A 22,865-nucleotide genomic window follows, 5' to 3' on the forward strand; every position below is an offset into this window, starting at 1 on the left:
GCGCTCAGAATTCTTGAAAAACCCTAAAAATTCTGAGCGGTACTACAATAATTGCGCTCTACACCCTGAGACATAAGATATTAAGTCTCATTTGCCCAGTTATTTCACTAGCTAGGGCGCCCTTCAGACCGAAATAAAATAATGTTTACATATGACTACTTCACGTACCACACGTACGTTGTGGTACCCATAATCTTGCTGCATTCTGTGCAAAGGCCTCCCTCTGGTGCCGTTCATACATACGTGGTCGCCATTCGAGGATTTTACTGCCCCAAAGGCCAGCTTTCCGTCTACGTGCCCTGCCCACTACCGCGGCCAATACATTCTTGTATCATCAGAGGAATCCCAAGAGCGTTTCCGACCTTATAAATCGTCGAATGAACGTACAAATGGCTTCAAAACCAAATTAGAATGAAGCGAGCGAGGAACGAACCTGTGGCCCCGAACGGTTCTACCTAACGTACCACCGACTCTTTTTGAAGATAACATGAGTGTTACAATGGCTTCCAGTGGCTTACAATACTCTTTCTACCGACATGAAATACAAAGAGGTTAAAAAAAAATCTTAAAATATTTTGGCGGAAACCTTATCTTGTCAGCCAAAATCTTTTAAATAAAGCTGTCAAAACGACTTCAAATAGCTCTCGGGGTTCAAATTATATGATTAATATTTATATTTAAATGCTTTTATCATAATATTTTTTCTTGTAGGTATATAACACTATTAATAATATGTATATGATAGTAATACCTACTTGGAAATGTGCGATTACTCGCTGTAAATAATTGATCTCTATCTACAAACTACACTAAAAACACATAAAATATAATTTATTCGTTCGTGCCATTAAAATTTTCGCGCGTAATTTGACGTAAACACTGGACGCCAAGTTGTTATACGGTCATGACTCATGACCTCCGTTGTTCATGTCAACAAAATAGTGCAAATAATAAAAATAAGCCAACCTCAACCTGTGAAATAATTTATAATATTTATTTTATACATTTTTCTGCTGTTACATAAGCTATCTCAATTGTGTATTTTTAGTTTTTTTTTTCGTTAACTGAATATAATAAATAGTAATAATTTTTTCAGCACGGGCCAATTTGCTCTTAACAGGCCTTTACTTTTGAAACCAAATGATATATTATATACTATCAATTTGAAGACATATTAACGTGAAATCAATGTTAATTTGACATAATTGTAATCATAGTATCGTATAAATTTAAAAAGTTATTTTAAAATCTTCTAGTTCGATAATGTGTTTCGATCTTAGCTGAAAGACCTCGAGTTGCCAATGCTCTGAATAAATTAAGAATCATTATTGAATTTCAGTTGTATAACAAATCCTGGGAGAGTTTGGTATAAAAAGGGAATAGTTTGAATTTCGAAGTGGGATAGATACCATCACATTAGGCGACACTAAACAATCATATACTTTAACTGTTCCAATACATACTAAGGCTAAAAGCCTAAACACATGATCGGATTTGGTACGGCCGAACCATTAAACTGCCACCTTCCACCTTCGCACGACACGCCACAAATTAGGATATCATCCCCACCATCTGGATGTGTGGCGGATCCTCCACAGTGCGGTTTTCAAGGAGCTTTCTTCCTCGTGCTACTAAGCTGTGGAATGAGCTTCCTTGTGCGGTGTTTCCGGGACGAAACGACATGGGTACCTTCAAAAAAAAACGCGTACACCTTCCTTAAAGGCCGGCAACGCTCTTGTGATTCCTCTGGTGTTGCAAGAGAATGTGGGCGGCGGTGATCACTTAACACCAGGTGACCCGTACGCTCGTTCGTCCTCCTATTCCATAAAAAAAAATTAAACGGTCTGTTAGCGGGAAATAAAGAGTGGATGGTTTGTCGCATTGACCATCGCGCAAAATTATTGTTATTACCATCCGGACCGTACCAAGTACGACGATAGACTACTTGGTGTCGATAGACACCCACCGAACCGTCCGATGGTCCAGCCGTACTAAATCCGACCATGTGTTTAGGCTAATATAACATGACAGATAGATTTATACGCATAGGTATATAATTTTTAATTTTCAAAATATAACCATCACAGCCTGGTTAGCCTGGACATAAGAAAAACATCTCAATCCCCGTAAAAGAAACAAAGTATTATAACTCACAGAATAACACATAAATAAATAAAATATTGAATTGTTCAAACAAATTACCATTAACCATAAACATCTGTGGATACATAATCATTATTACCTTCAGAATAAATAAAATAAATTAAACCGAAGTAGTTCGTGTCATTAATAATCCATTAAATCGAACAATAAATCCAGCCTCGAGAAACATATTTAAGAGTCACCTCTACAGCAGACAACATTAAATTAAAAAATGCGGTCTAATCTGGAATTCAGATGTCTATAATAATTAATATACATAACCACATTACAATTTGCTAAAACAGGATTTCAAATGCGTGGACATAAAAATACAAATCAATATTGCATAACAGCATACATTTATTTAGGTATAAAGTTGAATATTTTGGGTATTGTCATTATTTCGCGCCAATTTATGTACCTACTCTTGGAATATGTCAAATGCGTTTCATTTGTTTTCCTTTTTAAGAATTTATTTCTTCGTGCGAGTATATGTTAATAACAATTATGTAAATTGAAATCCATCCATCATTCTTGTTTTATTTGTACCATAAATGAATGTTCCAAATTGTAAATCACATTAAAACCCGGTTTAATTTAAATCTTGATCAAATATAAATGGATGCTTTACGCTTTGGATTATTATTATGGCAATTTAAAGATTATTATGCGTGACCTGTCGATATAATCCCTACTAATATTATAAATGTGGATGTAAGTTTGTTTGTTACGCTTTCACGCCTAAACCACTCAACCGATTGTCATGTAATTTAATACACAGATAGATAAGGGCTTGGGAAAGCTTTTATTGTGAATAAAAGGTTTGGCGGGGTTGAAATGAGGGGTGGAAATTTGTATGAAAGTTCGCCACTATCGATAATAACACGATGAAAATTTGTATTTAGGCACTTAAGGTAAGAAATAAATAAATAAATATACCTTTGAATTCAGTGGCTAGTAATAATATACTATTACAATCTAAGACTTACTAATTTGGAATATTAGTGACGTTGTTATTATTTTTAATCACTTTTGGTCACTAATTTGAAGCCCCTGAATTTTGAGCGCCCTGAATATACATATTTTGCTAAAAAATAAAAAGTGTGTGTATAATGATTTATTCCCTCGTGCTATTCTACGTTTTATAAAGAACAATTTTGTAAAAATCTTGCAAATATGGCTTTGACAATTAATTATTATATAATGAATACGGCTGTAAGGGCTTGAACCCTTTGCCTATTCCAATAATGGACAAAGAAACCAAAAAATATAACTAATGACGCAAACGTCAGAAAATTTTAGGAACCTGTTGTTGTTCAACCTGTTACTTTTGTGTTACAGTGATGAGCGCGCATCTTAAAATTTCACTGTCATCATTTTTTCAAGAAGTATATCTTCAAAAACTAATATAATTATTTTTGGTTGTCTATACTAGAGTAAATATTTTTGAATAGGTACTAGGATAACATGAAACAGACTGTACTATAATTATGACTGTGTGAACGATTCGCAAAGCAGCTATGCAAACATTGGTATTCCGGTCATATAAAACAAACAGTCACGTGTTATATTATGTTGGTGTAAAATGTAAATCAAGACAATTTTTTTTCTACTGTTAAGCATCATGTAAATGCAATTGAATTTAAAACGTATTTGTTACTAATGAGTAATAGATATGAAGTAAATTAATTTACCAAATTAATGTTAGTCATCTATTTTTATTTTAAGACATTTTAGAATTAATGATCGTTAACTTTAACATTACCTACTTTACAAAATACCAGCAACATGTTCCTTAAAATTGATTTTAATTATTAAATAAATTTAATAAGAATTCCATCATTTATCTTCACAATATCACCTTAGCATAAAACTAAAACATCTAAATGATTTGACTTTTATTTAGTGTTAATTCCGCCAATATTTGTCTTTTTAAACAATTCGACACGTGTTTCGCCTCTGCACGAGACATCCTCAGGACGTGTTGACTCGATTAATTAAATTAAAAATTAACACTAAAGAAACTCGAATCATTTGGATAATTATTATGGATTTCCGCAAAGCAACGCCTACTTCAATGAAAAAAAAACTAAAACATACAATACATTTCAAAAACCACACTGGACGGCTAACTGTAATCATACTATAATTAAATATATTAAAAAAAATAAAAAATATTTTAATGTAACCTGTTTACCGCATAGAACATAGGTACTTAGAACTACTATGACAAGTCTGATAAGCCACATAGTTAATGTTTCCGTCATTACATCATCGTACTTATTTTAGACAATAATATTTATTGATTAACCCACCTTAGTTCTCGGAACACATGCAAATAAAATTACTGGAACAACACTTAACTCCACGCGTTCTCAGTTTACACAGAACGTGTTAATAATATCAACATTTTTGCGTTTCGTGTGAATATGCTTATTTGGTGCCGGTTGATATTCATAATATTTTGTCGTCAATCGTTTTATTTTTGCTGTTCAAAGAGACAACTGAATTGATTTTAAACAACTCTGACGGGTTTGATGAAGAGAAGAGCCAGATGGTAGAGTGTTTGCATCTAGCATCCCTAATTATTTGAAATTGGTATAATAATCACATTATGTGACTCATAAAAACTTTCCTACAAAACCAAAACTACTAGCACTTTGTCTAGATTTTAAGATAAATATATTTTGTAATACCAGAACCAAAAACTGGGAGTACTTTTGAAAACCTGGCAACTCTGCAGGACTATGTTTGCAAGGACCTTAGCCTATCATCCGATAGCAGACGGTTCGACCCTGTTCACAACATGACTTGATTTTCATTTTGTTGACGTTCCTATGTTGAAGAATAAGATTGTGAAAGAACATAAACACACCTGCGTCCTGCGACGAAATTCAAAATAAGCTTACTCGCCTTCCGTCAATGTGTTCAACTAACGAAAAACACTACAGGCTGTTTGAAAGGCTAAGAGTTTGTGTACCCAAGGCCGTGAAAACAAGCAAACAAATGTTGAAAACGATGAATTGCCATCACGTAATCCAAGATAAATTAATTGCTAGATTTTTCTACGTGAACAAGTGATGGACAGATGGCCCAACATCATCTACCCGAATTAAGCAGGATGCACAAAAGGCATATTATGATATCTTATGTGTGATTATGTGATGTCTTAAGGACATATGATGTATAATAATTAAACCAACACCAACATCCTCCAATTAGCTTGGATATAGATACTGCCCCGGGTGAACACCATGATGTGTTCTAAGGAGTAGAGGTGCCAATAAAGAAGTTATCGTTTTAGACAAAAGACTTGCCACTGACAAAAGAAACGAATAAATAAATAAATTTATCGGATAATCATAATTGTGAATGGATAATTGAATTAATAATGGAATCTATCGTGACCCTAAAATTGGGTTAAGGTTTAAATGATATCGCGAAAAGGAAACTTCTAGAACAATGAATAGTTTTTGTATGTTTCATGAAACATGTTCTTACGTAACACGTATTGTTTCATCTGTGTGTTTATTCAGCTTTTACGTTTCTGCTTCTCCTTATTTAAATTCCCTATAATATTTCAAATCTCTTGTAAATAATAATACTTGCTTAGTCTCAATGTCACTTATGTAATTGAATGAGTAATTCTTTGTAAATCTTTTATGTTTCTCGGAACTATACGGAGATATTTGGAACCGAAAATTGGATCTTCGGGACAACGCGTTTTATCGCCTTATCACGTCTTTTATCTTATATGTATCTCTAACTCTTTCGCTGTTTTGGGTGAACCTTTTTTATTGAACAGCAAACCTAAGTAATTAACTTTTTATATACACTGAGTATTGGAGTTCGGTTAACCTCTATACATCTCTTTATACCGTTAATCACATATGTTAGGCAGTATCATCGACTATGGAAATTTAAACAGTGGAATAGTGATTGATTAGTTATAATTAATGTCTAATGTAAATACTTGTTGATTGGAGAAGTAGGTCAAAGTTTCGTTTATGAGAAAAAGCGACAAGATGAACAAGAAAGACGTTCATCTGATAATAATGGCAACATTGTCAATAGGAATTTGAGTATTGAGATCTTTTTAATTGTGGTGCAGTTATTAAATATCTGTATTGTTCAAACCCGTTTTCCCACAAAAACTATTCCGTTAAACTAATTAGGTACTGCATAATTAGAATAAGCCTTAGAGCATTTAACCAAAAGGAGGTGATAGCAGCGATGAGTAAAAAAAAACAAATATCTTTCGACTTTACTTATGCATAGTGCTGCAATAAATAAACACGACAAAATTAATGCGAATTCTGCAACTTTTAATGGGAAGTTATGAGCAATATTTACTGGATATGATTGTTGAAAATCCATATTCACTAAAATTTCAAATCAAATCATCTTTATTTTCATGATAAGGTGTTGTTAATAATAAGATGTTGTTGGCTTATAATTAACAGGTGCTCTTATCCTAACCCATAAGGCATGCAAACTTATAGTGGAATACATAGTCAGTTCACGTTTTAATTTCTGTAACAATTATAATATACTGTACTATACTAAAAAAAGATTATAATAGTTAAAAGTATTCTTCATCTTTAGAACAATTATTATTAATGACTAGGAAAGTCAATATTGAATTATTTCCTTTTGGTGGCACCTTCTAAATTGAAAGCAAGATTTTATTTAGAGATTTATACTTTAGTCTTATCGTTTCATTACTACCGTTTCCATTTTGTTAAATATGCTGTGTATGCATATGTAGTGGTCTATTTGCTCTTTTCTAACGAATGGTTAACTGGTCGATGCAGTTGACACAAGTATGTCAACTGCCTCTAGCCGGGAATGTACACAAGATACCGGTTATCACTTTTTTTTGTCAATTACCTGATGCGCTTTCACAAATACTTTTTTAGTGACGTATTTAAAATTATCTAAACCTGGTTGATAATTAGGTTAGTTAAGAATTCGAAAAGAAATAATCTTTACCTTATTATAAGGTTCAGTTGATGTTATGAAATTGACAAACTCATAAAAAACAGTATTTTATTTATCACGCGCTTTTTATTAGATTCACCAGCATACCGTGTATGTTTGTTTGTAACCGACTCATTTTTCCGGAATCGGTCGCTGTTTTGACCCACTTTTAACAGCCGATTTCGTTAAAACTTCGCAGATTTATCGAGGACTGATGACAATACATTAAAATTATTCCATTTTAAAATTTGCAAAAAAAACAACTAAAATAAGATTTTTGTTAATTTATATATTTTCATCTTTCGTCAATAAGGTCCTGCCTTATTGACGTTAATTTTAAAATTCAACCATTAACTTTAACCGATTAATCCAATATTTGAATTTTGTGCTTTGTATTTGTTTTCTTGTTTTTTAGTTTTTTTAAACTAATATATAATATTATTATGTACAGAACAACGTGTGTCAGGTCAGCTGTTAAAATAATACAATCGTTTGAAATTTAAATAAAGTTCAAAATGATTTTGTTTTCTGTTATTAAAATAATGACATCATCAATTTACATAAAATACTTTGATTATAACATTTTTTATGGAAAGAGAGGACAAACGAGCATGTATATATACCCAGGATAATCTGATGGTATGTGATCCTACGACCCTCGAATAAACATACCTATGAATTTGAAAACCGATATACATTTGTTTTTTTTTATGAAAATAAGGGACGAGATGAGCAGATCGTTCAGCTGATGGTAATTGATACGGCTTGCCCATTACAATTCAGTGCCGCTCAGGATTCTTGAAAAACCCAAAAAAATTGAGAGACACCACAATTGCGCTTGTCACCTTGAGACATAAGATGTTAAGTCTCATTTGCTCGGTAATTTCACTAGCAACGGCGCCCTTCAGACCGAAACACGGTAATGCTTACACATTACTGCTTCAGCAGTAATAGGCGCCGTTGTGGTACCCATAATCTAGCCGGCATCCTGTGCAAAAGAGCCTCCCACTGGTAACCACTTGGTACGTGATGACTCCGTGGTGAATGCCAACGGTACTACCTATTGCACCATCGATGTTTTTGAAGATTTCATTCACCTTCGATATTTAATACGTCCTGTTCTACCGACAGTATCTTACAGAATAGTTTTACACATATTATGTCGGTATCTAATTACCACAGAAAATGCTTAATGGCCATTTTAAATATGGTACTTATTCTATACATTGTATTTATAATGATGCTCTTTATAGTTTAACATCTGGCAAACGGAATTTTGCTTGGTATTTAATAGCATTTTATGATGAATTCAAATCTTACAACGTAATTCCAAATAATTCAAATCTTTCAACTTAATTCCAAATAATTCAAATCTAACAACGTAATTCCAAATAATTCAAATCTTTCAACTTAATTCCAAATAATTCAAATCTTTCAACGTAATTCCAAATAATTCAAATATTTCAATTAAATTCCAAATAATTCAAATCTTTCAACTTAATTCCAAATAATTCAAATCTTTCAACTTAATTCCAAATAATTCAAATATTTCAACATAATTCCAAATAATTCAAATCTTTCAACGTAATTCCAAATAATTCAAATCTTTCAACTTAATTCCAAATAATTCAAATCTTTCAACTTAATTCCAAATAATTCCAATCTTTCAACGTATTTCCAAATAATTCAAACCTAAGCTTGTCATCCAAATTTAACGACGCAATTCTCTTTGGACGTTGTAAAATTATTATTTATTTGTTATTTTCTGGAAACCCACTTGTTAAAAATAAATAAAAACAAAGATTTATCTAAATACAAAATTAAATTAAATATCACCAGTCAGAAGATGTACGAAAAAGAATTTTTTGTATGAATACTAAAATGGCTCGGTTTATATAATATCAAGTAACTAATCTTACATATTACTGCTTAACGGCAGAAATAGGCGCCGTTGTATACTCATATAGCCGTATACCCATAATCTAGCCGACATCCTGTTCAAAGGAGTGTCCCACTGGTAAACCTACCTGACAGAGTAAGTAAACAAAATTAAAAAATTAAGTGATTATACTAAAAGCATATTTTGCACGTTTCATAATAAATTAATCTTTTGTTTTGTTTGCACGTTACAAAAAATGGCGTGAGGTCGGTCATGAATATAAAATTATCACGAACAACTCGTGACATCGAAACCTGTTCGGTTTAACATGGTTTTATTTTTTACTTCGTCTCTTTAAACAAATCCTCTCGAGCTTTCAATGGCTTATATTTTTTAATTCATTGTGGCTTTGCATTTCATATTTATTATATCTTTCCAATTTATGTTTGCTGATCTTTTTATGTTTTGTGAATAACATAAAAATAATTGTAAATACTACGTAATAATAGGTGGGACTGAAAATTTGTAATTTTATTTTATTTTCATAAAAGGCATTTATTTTCTCAAAATTGATTGATTTCTCAGTAACTATTATTTGCATAGTTTGGTCCAACTATTATGCAATAAATGGCTGTAAATAAAAGATAAAATGAATAGAAAAAAGTGTTTAATATACAAGGTTAAACATGTATTCAATTTAAGATATAATTCTGTAGCTAGACATTTAATTAAGGAAAGTAAAGTAAAATGAAAAATAGAGTTGAAGAAAACTAGTAATCTCCAGTATTTTAATTTCTTTAACAGCTCCATTTTATTACGTGTAAAATTCAGTACCCAGTAGCAAAACCTTTGTTTGTTATTATCGCTAGACACCGATGTGGCATAGACATTATCAGTTTCTGACATGTTTCGACAGTAATGTTTGCCCATGCCTCACAAAAAGCTTCATTAAGTTCATCTAAAAATATGGTACGATAAGTGTCAGGTGCTCGATTGGGTTGAGGTCCGGGCTATTTGCTGGCCAATCTAGCACTGATACCGACTGACTATTATGAAACGACTTGACTGAACGGGTTGTATGTTTCCTGTCGTTATCATGCTGAAACGTCCATATAATAGGGAGATGTTCCTCAGCGTAGGGAAGCATAGTTTCCTCTAATATTGCCTTGTATTGATGTTGGTCTAAATTACCCTGAACTTTCCTCACAGGTCCCACTCACGTCCAGAAAACGAACCTCACATTTTAATGTTTCCACCGCCATGTTTCACCTGCTTTTTTGTGAATCTTAGATTCATTTCCGCTTTTACAGGACGCCGTACATAATTCCTTCCATTTGAAGATATCAAATTAACCTTGGCTTCGTCAGAGAATAATACATGTTGCTATTGGGCATAGGTCCAATGTTAATATTTACGTGCAAACGTCAAACGTGCATTTCTATGTTCTTTCTTCAACAATGGTACTTTGCGAGCAAGTCATTCGAACAACCCTCCTTCTATCAGACGTCGTCTAACGGTCCTCGCTGTAACAGTGGCTCTTTCGACCGCCCTAAAGACTTCGTGTTTTATTAAAACAGAGCCTAAAAATGGATCTTTCTTAGCTAACCTGGTTATCTTTGTATCTTCTTGCTGATTTGTTTTTCTCGATCCTTTTTATCTGGGCACATTTAAAGCTGTGTTGTTGCGCCGTAAATGTTGCACTGCATTGCACACCGTAGTTTTTTAAATATTCTGCTATCCCTCGGTATGACCAACCACGCTCGACAAACTTCATGATGATTTTTCATAGTGTTGTATCGCAACTTTTATTTTTCCCCATTTTTCTTCAAAATAGTTCTCATAACTTAAAATTAATAAGCTTGATTGCCGCCAAAACTACCACGAAACAATAGGAGAAGAAATAAAAAATAATTGAGATTCAGATTTTGAAAATAGAAGGGAATATCTCAGTGTCCCTAATTAAATGACCAGCCAGCATATTTTGAACAAATAGCACTGTGATAATCGATCAGCTATACTGTAAAGAGTTTTAATGTTTAGGACGTTGTTATTGTTTGTATAATCGGGCACATAAATGACTAATTATACTTAAATGTAAGGGATATGAAATCTTGTTTATAATGATGAAAATAAAAAATAAATTCACAAATTGGTTTAACTATAGAGTGTCCCTAATTAGTTGACCACGACTGTATATTTGTTCTGTTTGATAATACTCATGGAAAAACCACTGCTAAATAATACTATACTAGGCGAAGCAGGCTGATTTTATGTTCTATGTTTTCTAACCCAAAGAGTTATTAGTCAATTTGTTGCGATCAGCAATAAATTAAGAAATTAAGTCTGTGTGACATGTATCACGCAAAACTCCAGCCCGTGTCGAAGACCATAGTCGGTACTTACTAGGTATTGTTTTTTTACTCAGAAATCTCAAATAACATGGTAGTGTGGGTAAAACCATTGGACACCCTTTTGAAATTCGTTTGAAAATTATTAAACATATGATAATAAGACTAAGTACGCTTGAAGGTCATGTAATTGTTTGTTAAACTGAGTCTGTCAAACACACATGTCGCATGAATATATTGCGCATTACAATTATAATACTGTACAATTCAAAAGCTCAATTTTTTTTAATGAAAATAAGGGACAAGACGAGCAGGACGTTCAGCTGATGGTAATTGATCCGTCCTGGCGATTACAATGCAGTGCTGCTCAGGATTCTTGAAAAACCCAAAAGTTCTAAGCGGCACTACAACTGCGCTCATCACCTTGAGACATAGGATGTTAAGTCTCATTTGCCCAGTAATTTCACTAGCTACGGCACCCTTCCTACCGAAACAAAGTAATGCTTCAAACCAAATCAAATCAAAATCACTTTAATCATGTAGGCCACGGAAATGACACTTATGAATGTAAAAAAAAGATTTTTCTTATTGAATCTACCTACTTCGTAAAGGGTTGAGCTAATGAGAAGTAGAAAGAAACTCATTGCAGAAATAGGCGCCGTTGTGGTACCCATAATCTAACCGGCATCCTTTGCAAAAGTGCCTCCCACCACCAGTGTAAATTTAAAATTGTAAAGTAAAAAAAATTGTCCGTTAATTGATCAACACAAAAACAAGTTCAGAATCGGATTCAATATCTTACGTTGTACCAAAACAACTCAATGGAATACAGTTATATTGGTTTTTCGTAAGAAGGTCAGTAATGTTTTTGTGGGTATTAAATGCATATTAATTTAACAGTTCACTACTTACTGTCATTTGAAGACGTACCAAAATGCTTATCAGTAATAAATAGTGCATAAAAATTGCTAATTAATGAGAACAATTATTTATTGCTTCAAATGGACTAGTTCCTGAAAAATATTCCAAGCCACAAACATAAAATTTTAAGCAATTCGTGTTTAGAGTTTAATTAACATTAATGTACTCCACACCTGTGGGTTGGGCTACTAAGTCATAATTTCCTTTTAGAAGTGACAGTAAGGCTGCCATTTTTTGTCAGTCCGTTAATATGAATCACGTGACCAGTTTAGTGCTCTTAACTCAATTTCGACATGATTGTGGTTTGGAACGTTTTTCTGGAATTACGTCCAAATATTGTTAATATTACCTATTGTAATTTATACGTCTAGAAAAAGTCAGGCCAAGAATATTAGTTTAGTGTGCGTGAGAAGCTACGTCTTACACTCGCGATTTGTATGACACTTTTTGTTAGTGTGCGTGAATTGCTATAAAAAGAGCTTAGTTCTTAAGTCTTATTTTTTTCGACGTTTTCACTGCTGTCATAGTATATCTAGATGTATAAATGATCTAAGGAAAGAACTATTCGAGAAGTTGACATTCAAATTCAAATATTTTTATTGAAAATAGGATATAAAATCACTTATTTAAAAAAAAAAATTGAATTAGGCGTTACTTTGCGGAAATCCATAATTATACAAATGATTCAAGTCTTACTGCTTTAGTCTCGTGCCAGATTTTGGCGAGACAACACGTCCTGAGGATGCCTCGTGTTCAGGCGAGGCACGTGTCGAATTGTTTTAAAGACAAATATTGGCGGAATTAACACTAAAGAAAACTTGAATCATTTGTATACTTATTCAAAAGTCAAAAACTACCACCGCTCAATTCCCAATCAGTGGTATCATTAAGAAAGTCATTTATGTTATAGTAACCTTTACCACACAAATGTTTTTTAACAATTCTTTTGAATTTCGTAATACATTTGTTTTGAACATTATCTGGGATCTTGTTGTAAAAGCATATACAACGCCCCACAAAAGACTTACTAACTCGACTTAGCCGAGCAGTAGGCATTATAAGTTTATGTTTGTTCCTGGTGTTAACATTATGGTTATGACAGTTCTGTTAGATAGTCCTGCGGTCATAACAACTACTTTTATTATATTATTTAAATTATTAATTAAATTGTTGTGAAATTGTCGACAGACTTAAACTTTTCCAGCTACGTATGTTGGAAACCTGAGATATTTCATTACGTCATCATTGATGCTTTCACTTGCGACCAAAAATGGAGGACGATTGAATACACTGTTTACTTCATGGTACATACTCACAGCTTCCAACGATCTTTTGCATAACCACCAGCAAAGCTTCCACGAGCTCATTTTATACCCTAGGTATTCACAATTTTATGCAAAATAATTCACAAATCTCATATTTGATTGGAAGTAACAGTCTTCCAAGTCTAAATTTAGATTAAACACTAAAGATTAAACCGCGAGGAATGAAAGATTAAACGTTATTTACATTCAGGGAGACGGAAAACGAGATTTCCGAAAGCTTTTGAAACGTCGGGTTAGCTAAAATCATAAGAAAAATGCGTTTTTATTCTTTAAAAGTGTCTTCCAAATCTTCTTCTTTCAAGTCTTCTTCTGGGTTCTAATAATTATAGATTTAATTACCACCAGCTGAACATCGTGCTCGTCTCTTCCCTTATTTTCATAAAAAAAATAACAGAAAATCTTTTATTTCTATCAAAGTCAAATTCAAATAAATTTTATTCAATAAAGACTTAAAACAAGTGCTTTTGAATTGTCATTAAAAATATTTAAGTAATTTGATTTACTGAATCTACTACTATAAGTATGTTTGCAAAAAGTAGAGCTCGTGAGAAGAACTCATTGGCCAATCTTTTCCATTAAATAGAGTATTTTTTATAATGGTTGTAATATACATAACAAATTGAAATGTATATCCAATATACGAATCGCGTTAATATAATATCAAATATTTAATAAAAAGTAATAAATAATAAACTGTATAAATATAAATTATCGTATATTGGACGCATCAACCTTTAGAGCTTAAATCATTGTTTGTTTAAGGATGCTTCGTTAACATGCAAGATAACAAGAAGATCACAAAACAAGCCCACTTATAGAATATCCTCAACTAGAGAATCTGTGGTCAATGAGTAGAGAATGTGTGAAAATACCACAGGTAAGGACAATAAGTCATTATCTGTGGTATTTTTCTCTACGAACCCTAACATGATGACGCAATTTTCTCAGTGTTTACCAAATTTTGACAGTTATCGAGGTGATATTTGAGTGATTTGTCTTTCTACAATCTTGTGGACGAGATCGTTTGTCGAAGATATTTAATTAGAGAATTGATAAACACAGAATTAATATCCCTGTTTTGTACAATTAATAACCTCAGTATTGCTAATATAAATATCAACTAATAGGTAACACTTGGAACCGCATTTTTGTTGACATTTTAAATTGATTAACATGCAGATATGTATGCTAAATGCGTTCATTAAAACTGGTATTTTGACATCTTTTTAGATTATTAGATAATAAATGCATTTTTATTGGAATTCATTACGATATTTGCTGTTTTCCTTATTTTAAATGTATTATTTAATGTTTTCTTTAAGTATAAAATGTAGGCATTGTTTATATTATATTGACCACAAGACATTAAACTGAAAACTTGAAGGCGAGGTTAGTAAATACGAAATACAACTACGTTTGTACCTAATCACAGAGTACTAAATAACTTTTACAATATATTAAAATACTAGCTGACCCGGCATACGTTGTTTTGCCATATAAATAATTTTTAGAGTTAGACCGTTTCTTGGACATGCAATATTATTTTATTTTTCTAAAATAAAAAAAAATTTTTCTAAAATGAACGTAGCTTAAGTTACTCCTTATTACATCAGCTACCTGCCAATAAAACGTTCCGTCAAAATCGGTCCAGCCATTTCAGAGATTAGCCGGAACAAACAGACAAAAATTGTGAAATGTTATTTTGGTGTATGTACCGAATATATAGTCATATACATGTAGTAAAAAACGGTTATCTCAATATTACAAACAGACACTCCAATTTTATTTATATGTATGTATAGATATCGATAATTAGCTAGCGCTTAGCAGAATGGAGCCAGTCTACATGCAAACTAAGTTGAGTATTTGAGGTCCAAAGTCAAAAGATAGTTATTGTTTTGTGACTTTCAGTATATGTTTGTGGATGTGTTCAATACCTTTGCTACAAATACGAGAAGTGAACTGGTTCCTGTTTAAATTAAAAATATCGGATAAGTTTTTTTCGGCGTGTTAAACAGTAATTTATTTTATGACTAGCTGACCCGACAGACGTTGTTCTGTATAAAGTTTATTTTTTACCTCCTGAGAATGTTAGAAAGATATAAATTCTAATTAGATGAGCACATCAAGGAAAAGCAAAATTGTTGTTTTTATTTAATTTTGAGAATTTTCATATATATTTCATCATTCACCTTTAAACCTTCTCTGGACTTCCACAAATAATTCAGGACCAAAATTAGCCAAATCGGTCCAGCCGTTCTCGAGTTTTAGCGAGACTAAAGAACAGCAATTCATTTTTATATATATAGATTTTGTGGACTGGTTCCTCTCTACTAAGCTAATTATAATTATGTATATACTCTATTTAAATTTTGCTGTGACTGAGCGCGTTTCCTTAAATGACTCAAGCCGACTTCACCAGAGCGAGCGTTACATAGCCGAGCGTAACAGCTCAATCTCGTTCAAATTCAAATTCAAATATTTTTATTCAAATTAGGATGTAACTTCACTTATTGAAAGTAAAAAAAAACTACCACCCATTCCAAAATGAATGCCTTAGGCCTGAGAAGAATGGGCGCAACAAACTCAGCGGGCTTTTTTGTCATCAAAAATATGTTTTACAATTAAAGTAACATTTATAAAGTAACAAAGTAACATTGTACAATTAAACTTATTATTTAATAGCCTGAGGGCGGTCGCTCCATTCCCAATCTGTGGTATCATTAAGAAAGTAATTTATTTATTTATTCGGAAACCCAACAATCGCACACTAATACATAAATGACATACAAAAATAAAAAATATATATCTAAGTGTACAGATAACTTACAGGGTTACACATCTTTCATTATCTGTTACCTTCCCGACCATACTATACAACTTGTTTAAAGTTAAATATTATGTTAGTAAAATTACATTTATGTTATAGTAACCTTTACCACACAAACGTTTTTTAACAATTCTTTTGAACAATTCAGTATCCACATAATTAAATGCTCAGCACGGGAAGTGATCCCTTGAGTAACAAGTCGTTGTATTTTGGTCAAAATGGCCCCCAATTAGAACTGCTTAGTCACGCGATGCGCACGCTAATATTTATTTAAGAGACTTGACAACTTTTCTATTTCACAGATTAATACTTTAAATCATATACACGTATTATATACCTTTTACAAAGAGACGAAAATAATAAAGAGAAATTTTATACAATCTAGCCGTTTCCGCCCGCCTCGCTGGGCGAATTTTAAAAGCCGGCAACGCTCCTGTGATTCCTCTGGTGTTGCAAGAGAGTATGGGCGGCGGTGATCACTTAACAACAGGTGACCCGTCCGCTCGTTTGTCCCCCTATTCCTTAAAAAAAAAACTTTACTCATCTTATTACAAATACAATAAAAAAATAAGTAGCCGTAATGAATCTAGGATAAATTTCGCATCGAATGGTTGGTAGGTTCATATCAATACGATCAGTGGCGTGATTGAGCCTCAAACAAAGACCTTTTTCATCTAATATATAAAATTCTCGTGTCATGCTGTTAAACTTTGAACTCCTCCGAAACGGCTTGACCGATTCTCATGAAATTTCGAGTGCATATTAGGTAGGTCTGAGAATCGTACACCTATTTTCCATCCCCCTAAATGTTAAGGGTTGACCACGCCAAATTTTTTTTTTTTTAGTTTTTTTGACATTTTGCTTTAAATTTGTTTGATTATGAGTCAGCATTAAAAAATACATACAACTTCAAATTTTCACCTATCTACGATCATCACTTACTTTTGTATCGCGATTTTAATATCGGCAATACACCGTTTGCTGGGTCAGCTAGTTATATATATATATATATACAGAAAATATTATCTTAAATAATTCTCTAGACAGTAATATCGATTATGACCCTACCAGCATGACTAGCATCTCTTAAGATTAACTCTTTTATGACGAGATGACGTCACAGGAACTCTTGTTATTAACGAGTTGGTACTTGAACTAAAGTTGAATCATACCTCGTCGTGTTTTACTGTGAAAACGCAATAGACGCAGGGCTTGGAATACTTATTTGATGGCAGGTGATCACCGGAACATTGCAGATTTTTTTTGATTTTGTTTAATAAAATGGGAAGGCAAACCGCTTCGTAACGTAACGCGTTACGGCGCCAATCTGTCTGGCTTCCCTCTCTCCCACACATACGGAAGCGTAGACAGGCTCCAACTCTCTCACTCTTACCAATTGTTACTTTTATATGATTGAATAATTATTCTAATAATGTACATACACAATGTTCTGATGTACACATTCAAGAGTTGTATCTAAGAATAAAATGTATTTTAAAATCAATAAAAGATTTTATCAAAAAATTACCTATCCTTACATTGTCATATATATATATTACTTACATAAAACTTAAGCTTTTCTCAAGTTAAACAATTTAAAATTAGATTAGTTTAAGTTATCTCTTATGTCGGGCGTCCCGAGACGTACCTGTATTTTTATTTTATTTATAAAGAGCGTTCAGCATTAAGTAAATGTGGCAAATAACCAAGCAAGATTTGGAAACAATATTATATTCAGTTAGTGTCCAAGAACATAGAGAACTTCTTTTCGGTGTTGTTCTACCCTAAACAATTAACAACAATTAATACCAGTGGGAGGCTCTTTTATATAGGATGCCGGCTAGATTATGGGTACCACAACGGCGCCTATTTCTACCGTGAAGTAGTAATGTGTAAGCATTAATTTCTTTAGGTCTGAAGGGCGCCGTAGCTAGTGAAATAACTGGGCAAATAAGACTTAACATCTTATGTCTCAAGGTGACGAGCGCAGTTCTAGTGTAGCGCTCAGAATTTTTGGGTTTTTTTAAGAATCCTGAGCGGCACTGCATTGTAATAGGCAGGGCGTATCAACTACCATCAGCTGAACGTCTTGTTCCTTATTTTCATATAAAAAAAAACTGAAAACAAAATTTTATAGACGATGCGGGACTCGAACCCGCGACCTTTCGCGTTCCGTGTTAGCGCTCTTTCCAACTGAGCCAACCATTCGAGTGACGTATCGTTGATAAAATCTTGTATGCTTTGTCAACTCTCAAGAAGTCACAGCCTTGTGTTGTTCTACCCTTCTTTACAAATTTGCTTAATAAACTGGCTTACAACATTTTTTTCCATTACCAAATCATTTTTCAAAGCACTGTTACCTTTTCATCACACAAAGCACAACCTTTTTGAATGTAGTGTCGTCTCATTTCAACTCTTGTGGAATTAACCAAACCATAAGGGTTGTAAAATAACTTTAAAGTATTAATTTTTTTTTATGGAATAGTAGGACAAACGAGCGTACGGGTCACCTGTTGTTACGTGATCACCGTCGCCCACACTCTCTTGCAACACCAGAGAAATCACAAGAGCGTTGCCGGCCTTTAAGGAAGGTGTACGCGCTTTTTTTGGAGGTACCCATGTCGTATTGTCCCGGAAACACCGCACAAGGAAGTTCATTCCACAGCATTGCAGTACGCGGAAGAAAGCTCCTTGAAAACCGCACTGTGGAGGACCGCCACACATCCAGATGGTGAGGATGATATCCTAACTTATGGCGTGTCGTGCGAAGGTGGAATTCGGCGGCAGGAATTAGGTTAAACAGCTCTTCGGAACACTCCCCGTGACAAATGCGGTAGAAGACACACAATGAAGCGACGTCTCTACGCAACGCCAAGTGATCCAGCCGTTCACAGAGATTATAGTAAAAAACCTAATTACAAAACCTTGGTCGTATGGTATCGATTGAACTTTTCTGGCTTCGTTTGTAAATACAAAAACGATACCGAATCAGCAGCCCTTCGTTGCTTGTATGACACATGGTGTGATTCATATAACAAGAAAAAAAAACTTCTAGTGTCTGTACTGTCTTTGTCTGTGAAAGGAATAAAATAAAATAAAAAATAAAAGCAATGGTTTGCTGTCAAAATGCATCCCAATAGGGTGAGTTTATATTCACGATGTGCGTGCTTATAAAAAAAAACATTTTTGTATCATTTCCATTAAGGCTTATATGAAGATGGTATGTGTGTGATTACTTTTTAATTACTAACAGCAGAAGTTATGGTTATGACCATTTCTTGACAGTTTATATAAAGCTTATATTTTTACAAAAAATAAATAAACATCTTTAAGAGAATGTGAGAAGAAAATTCAATATTTCTTTACGTTTCTATTTTTTATGGACAGTGTGAAATACATCTCCAAAATAACCCTAACTTTTACAGTTAAGGCCATGCTAATAATTCAATCTAGATAAAAATTGTACGTAACTTTATTCATTGTACACCAATACTATTTAACAGGACATAGTTTTGTTAAAAAATTGTAATGTTTGTTACAAATTAAGAAAAGCATCTAATTCTGAATTAAAACAATGGGGATCTTGTGCGAGAGAGGTAACCTAGCTCCGCTCGTTTTCTCAAGGCCGTTGGGTCGGTCCCCAGCCTTAATGAAAATTTTACGCAGCAGCGGGAGTAGCAGGAAAGGGACGCAGATAATATATTGGAAGGCAAATTTGACCCTGAAGAATAATAACGAACTATTCATACAGTATTATAAATAGATTACTTGTCACATTATGAATACTTCGTTCTTTTTTGTGTGTTTCAATTAAAATCATTGAAATTAGTCAATCCTCTACTACTTTCGTGGAATCTTTTTGTTTTATTGTCTTCATGAATGTGTTACTTCATAAATGTAATAGAAACAGATGAAGTAGATTTATTGTTACTTTAAAATTGCGGTGTATAAAAGGAATGACGAATTGCTTGTCTAGACGTGTCGTAACCACGGAAATCTTAGACTTATAAGCAGTCACAATTAGCATTATCACATCCTAACTTGCTAAATCAATATTTTCAATATAGTCGTCACTTAACACAGAACCAGAGGTAGAATCCTTTGCATTGTTTGATTATGGATACCACAACGGCGCCTCTTTCTGCCGTGAAGCAGTAATGTGGAAACATTACTGTGTTTCGTTCTGAAGGGCGCCGTAGCTAGCGAAGTTACTGGGCAAATGAGACTTAACATCTTACGTCTCAAGCTGACGAACGCAATTGCAGTGTCGCTCTGAATTATTGTGTTTTTCAAGAATCCTGAGCGGCACTTCATTGTAATGTGCAGGGTGTATCAATTACCATCAGCAGAACGTCTTCGTCTTATATTCATAAAAAAAGACTCGACTAAAATCTCGTAGCTGCGTCGCATATATTCTTCCCAAACAATCCACGAGAATTGTAACTTAAAAAGAAAAATTCCTGTGTCGAATGCATAACCATATGCCATCTACAGGCTTATAAAGGAAGGCCCCATAGGCTTACATCGTTTGCAACGGTTTATCGATTGATTACTTCGCTGTATGGAAAAAATCGTTTAATAAGGCCGGCATTCTGTTAAAAGCAAATAGGTTTGGTAGTACTCACTTTTTAAATATTAATAGATCTATTTTCTGGAACAAATAACTATTCTAGAGGAAAATGTGGACATTAATAAACAATTGTATTACGCAATAATTATTATACAATATTCTTGTTGATATAATTAATACAAGGTACAGTATGATGAAGGAACATCAATTCCAAGTACAGACTATGCCATTTTGTTGCGTTATTGCTATGAATTCATACATAAATTACTCCATTTTGCAAATTAGATGACGCTGTCGTTAAAATGCCGACATAGCTTCGGCCGCGTTGAAATTTAAACATAGCTAACAGAGGCCCGTGATAGGAATTCATAATTAATTGCCAATCGAAAGTTCATAAATAACGGTATTGAGGAAATTTTTTCGATTTCAAAATTGCTCCCTGTTTGGTAAAACAAATGAGTGAATGATTTCAATGTGCCGATTGTACATTAATTTTACAGCTTAAGTACCAAATTATGCATTATTGGGGAGATATTTTAATGTAGTAGTAGACCTAAGCCGTAAAATACCAATAGTAAACTTACGAAAACCCTGACGAAAATATTTGTAAATTTGCAATAAAATTTTTGAGTATTATTAAATGTTTATTGAAAGCCGTTCCCGCCCTCTTCACTGGGCAAATTTTAAAAGGAAGGAACCTTGGAATTTGCAAAATAAGTAGCCATCTAAACTATCTAGGATAAATTTCGCATCGAATGGTGGTAGTCTCATGTCGATACGATCTGTGGTTTAGGCGTGATTGAGCCTCAAACAAAGATCATTTTCATTAAATATATATATAGAATAGATAGAAGATAGATAAAAGATGTTCCCAGCCCGCTTCACTGGGCGAATTTTAAAAGGAAATAAATTAAATTTTATTCATCTTATTACAAATACAATAAAGAAAATAAGTAACCATAAAGCATCTAGAATAAGTTTCAATCGAGTGGTGGTAGGTTCATGTCGATACGATCAGGGGTTTAGGCGTAATTAATATATATTAGTTAGTACATCGCAATCAGACATATTTTATCTATAAATAGTTGTTAGTAATGGAACTTTACCTATCTAAACTAATAAATGAAGAGCCAGTATTTACCTTCGGTTATACTCCAGAAACTACTGTACCGATCGTAATAATACTTATACTATAAGATGTAGCTTGTTTTGGAGAAGGTTTTAGTATATGATATGTTGGTGATTCTTATCCTGAATCTATATTTTTGACTTAGTAATAGTATATATTTCATAACATAATATGACAATTCATACAATAAGCGGCCGCGGGGTACTTCATTGATATGGCAAAACAACGTTTACCGGGTCAGCAATTGAATTCATATATTGAGGAGTTATTGAAGTAGAATGCATTTGACAATTACCATTGAATTGTGCGAAATACGCTATTTTTCTGGGTATCAGCCAGGTATAGCCAATCAGATTCATGTGTTTTTGAATGGTGGTTACTTAAATGGTCGGAGTTTATCAATTAAATCCACCTGAAATCAGCAACTCATAAAATAGATTATAAATTATATGAATTCCGCTCAAACTATTGACACTGACATACCACCGTGTTGAAACCATAATAATATAAATGTATGTTTTTACAGAAAATGGATCGAAGAAATTGCTCTGGCGAACAAACATGGAAGGAAACCATCGCTTCTCCGCGCGATGACCAAGACATTCTGGTTGAGCTATGCGCCATCTGGCATCATGTTCCTGATACAAGCTCTTATCCTCAAGTAAGTATCGTAACTATCGTGCTGTAAATAATTAAAAAATACAGATGATCTTGACGCTTTCGCATACTTAATGAAATGTA

At 33.3% G+C, this 22,865-nt stretch overlaps 1 protein-coding gene across 3 annotated transcripts in view; it reads left to right on the forward strand.

Moving 5' to 3' along the window:
* LOC126971329 (ATP-binding cassette subfamily C member 4-like) overlaps window positions 1–22,865 on the forward strand; it is an 87,600-nt gene that overhangs the window by 34,955 nt on the left and 29,780 nt on the right. For all 3 annotated transcript variants that reach the window (XM_050817567.1, XM_050817568.1, XM_050817569.1), the window contains exon 2: window positions 22,651–22,785. In XM_050817567.1, coding sequence (XP_050673524.1) covers window positions 22,651–22,785 — 135 coding nt within the window. The remainder of the gene's footprint in view (window positions 1–22,650; window positions 22,786–22,865) is intronic.

This window comes from Leptidea sinapis, chromosome 23, assembly GCF_905404315.1.
Source record: "Leptidea sinapis chromosome 23, ilLepSina1.1, whole genome shotgun sequence".
NCBI lineage: Eukaryota > Metazoa > Arthropoda > Insecta > Lepidoptera > Pieridae > Leptidea > Leptidea sinapis.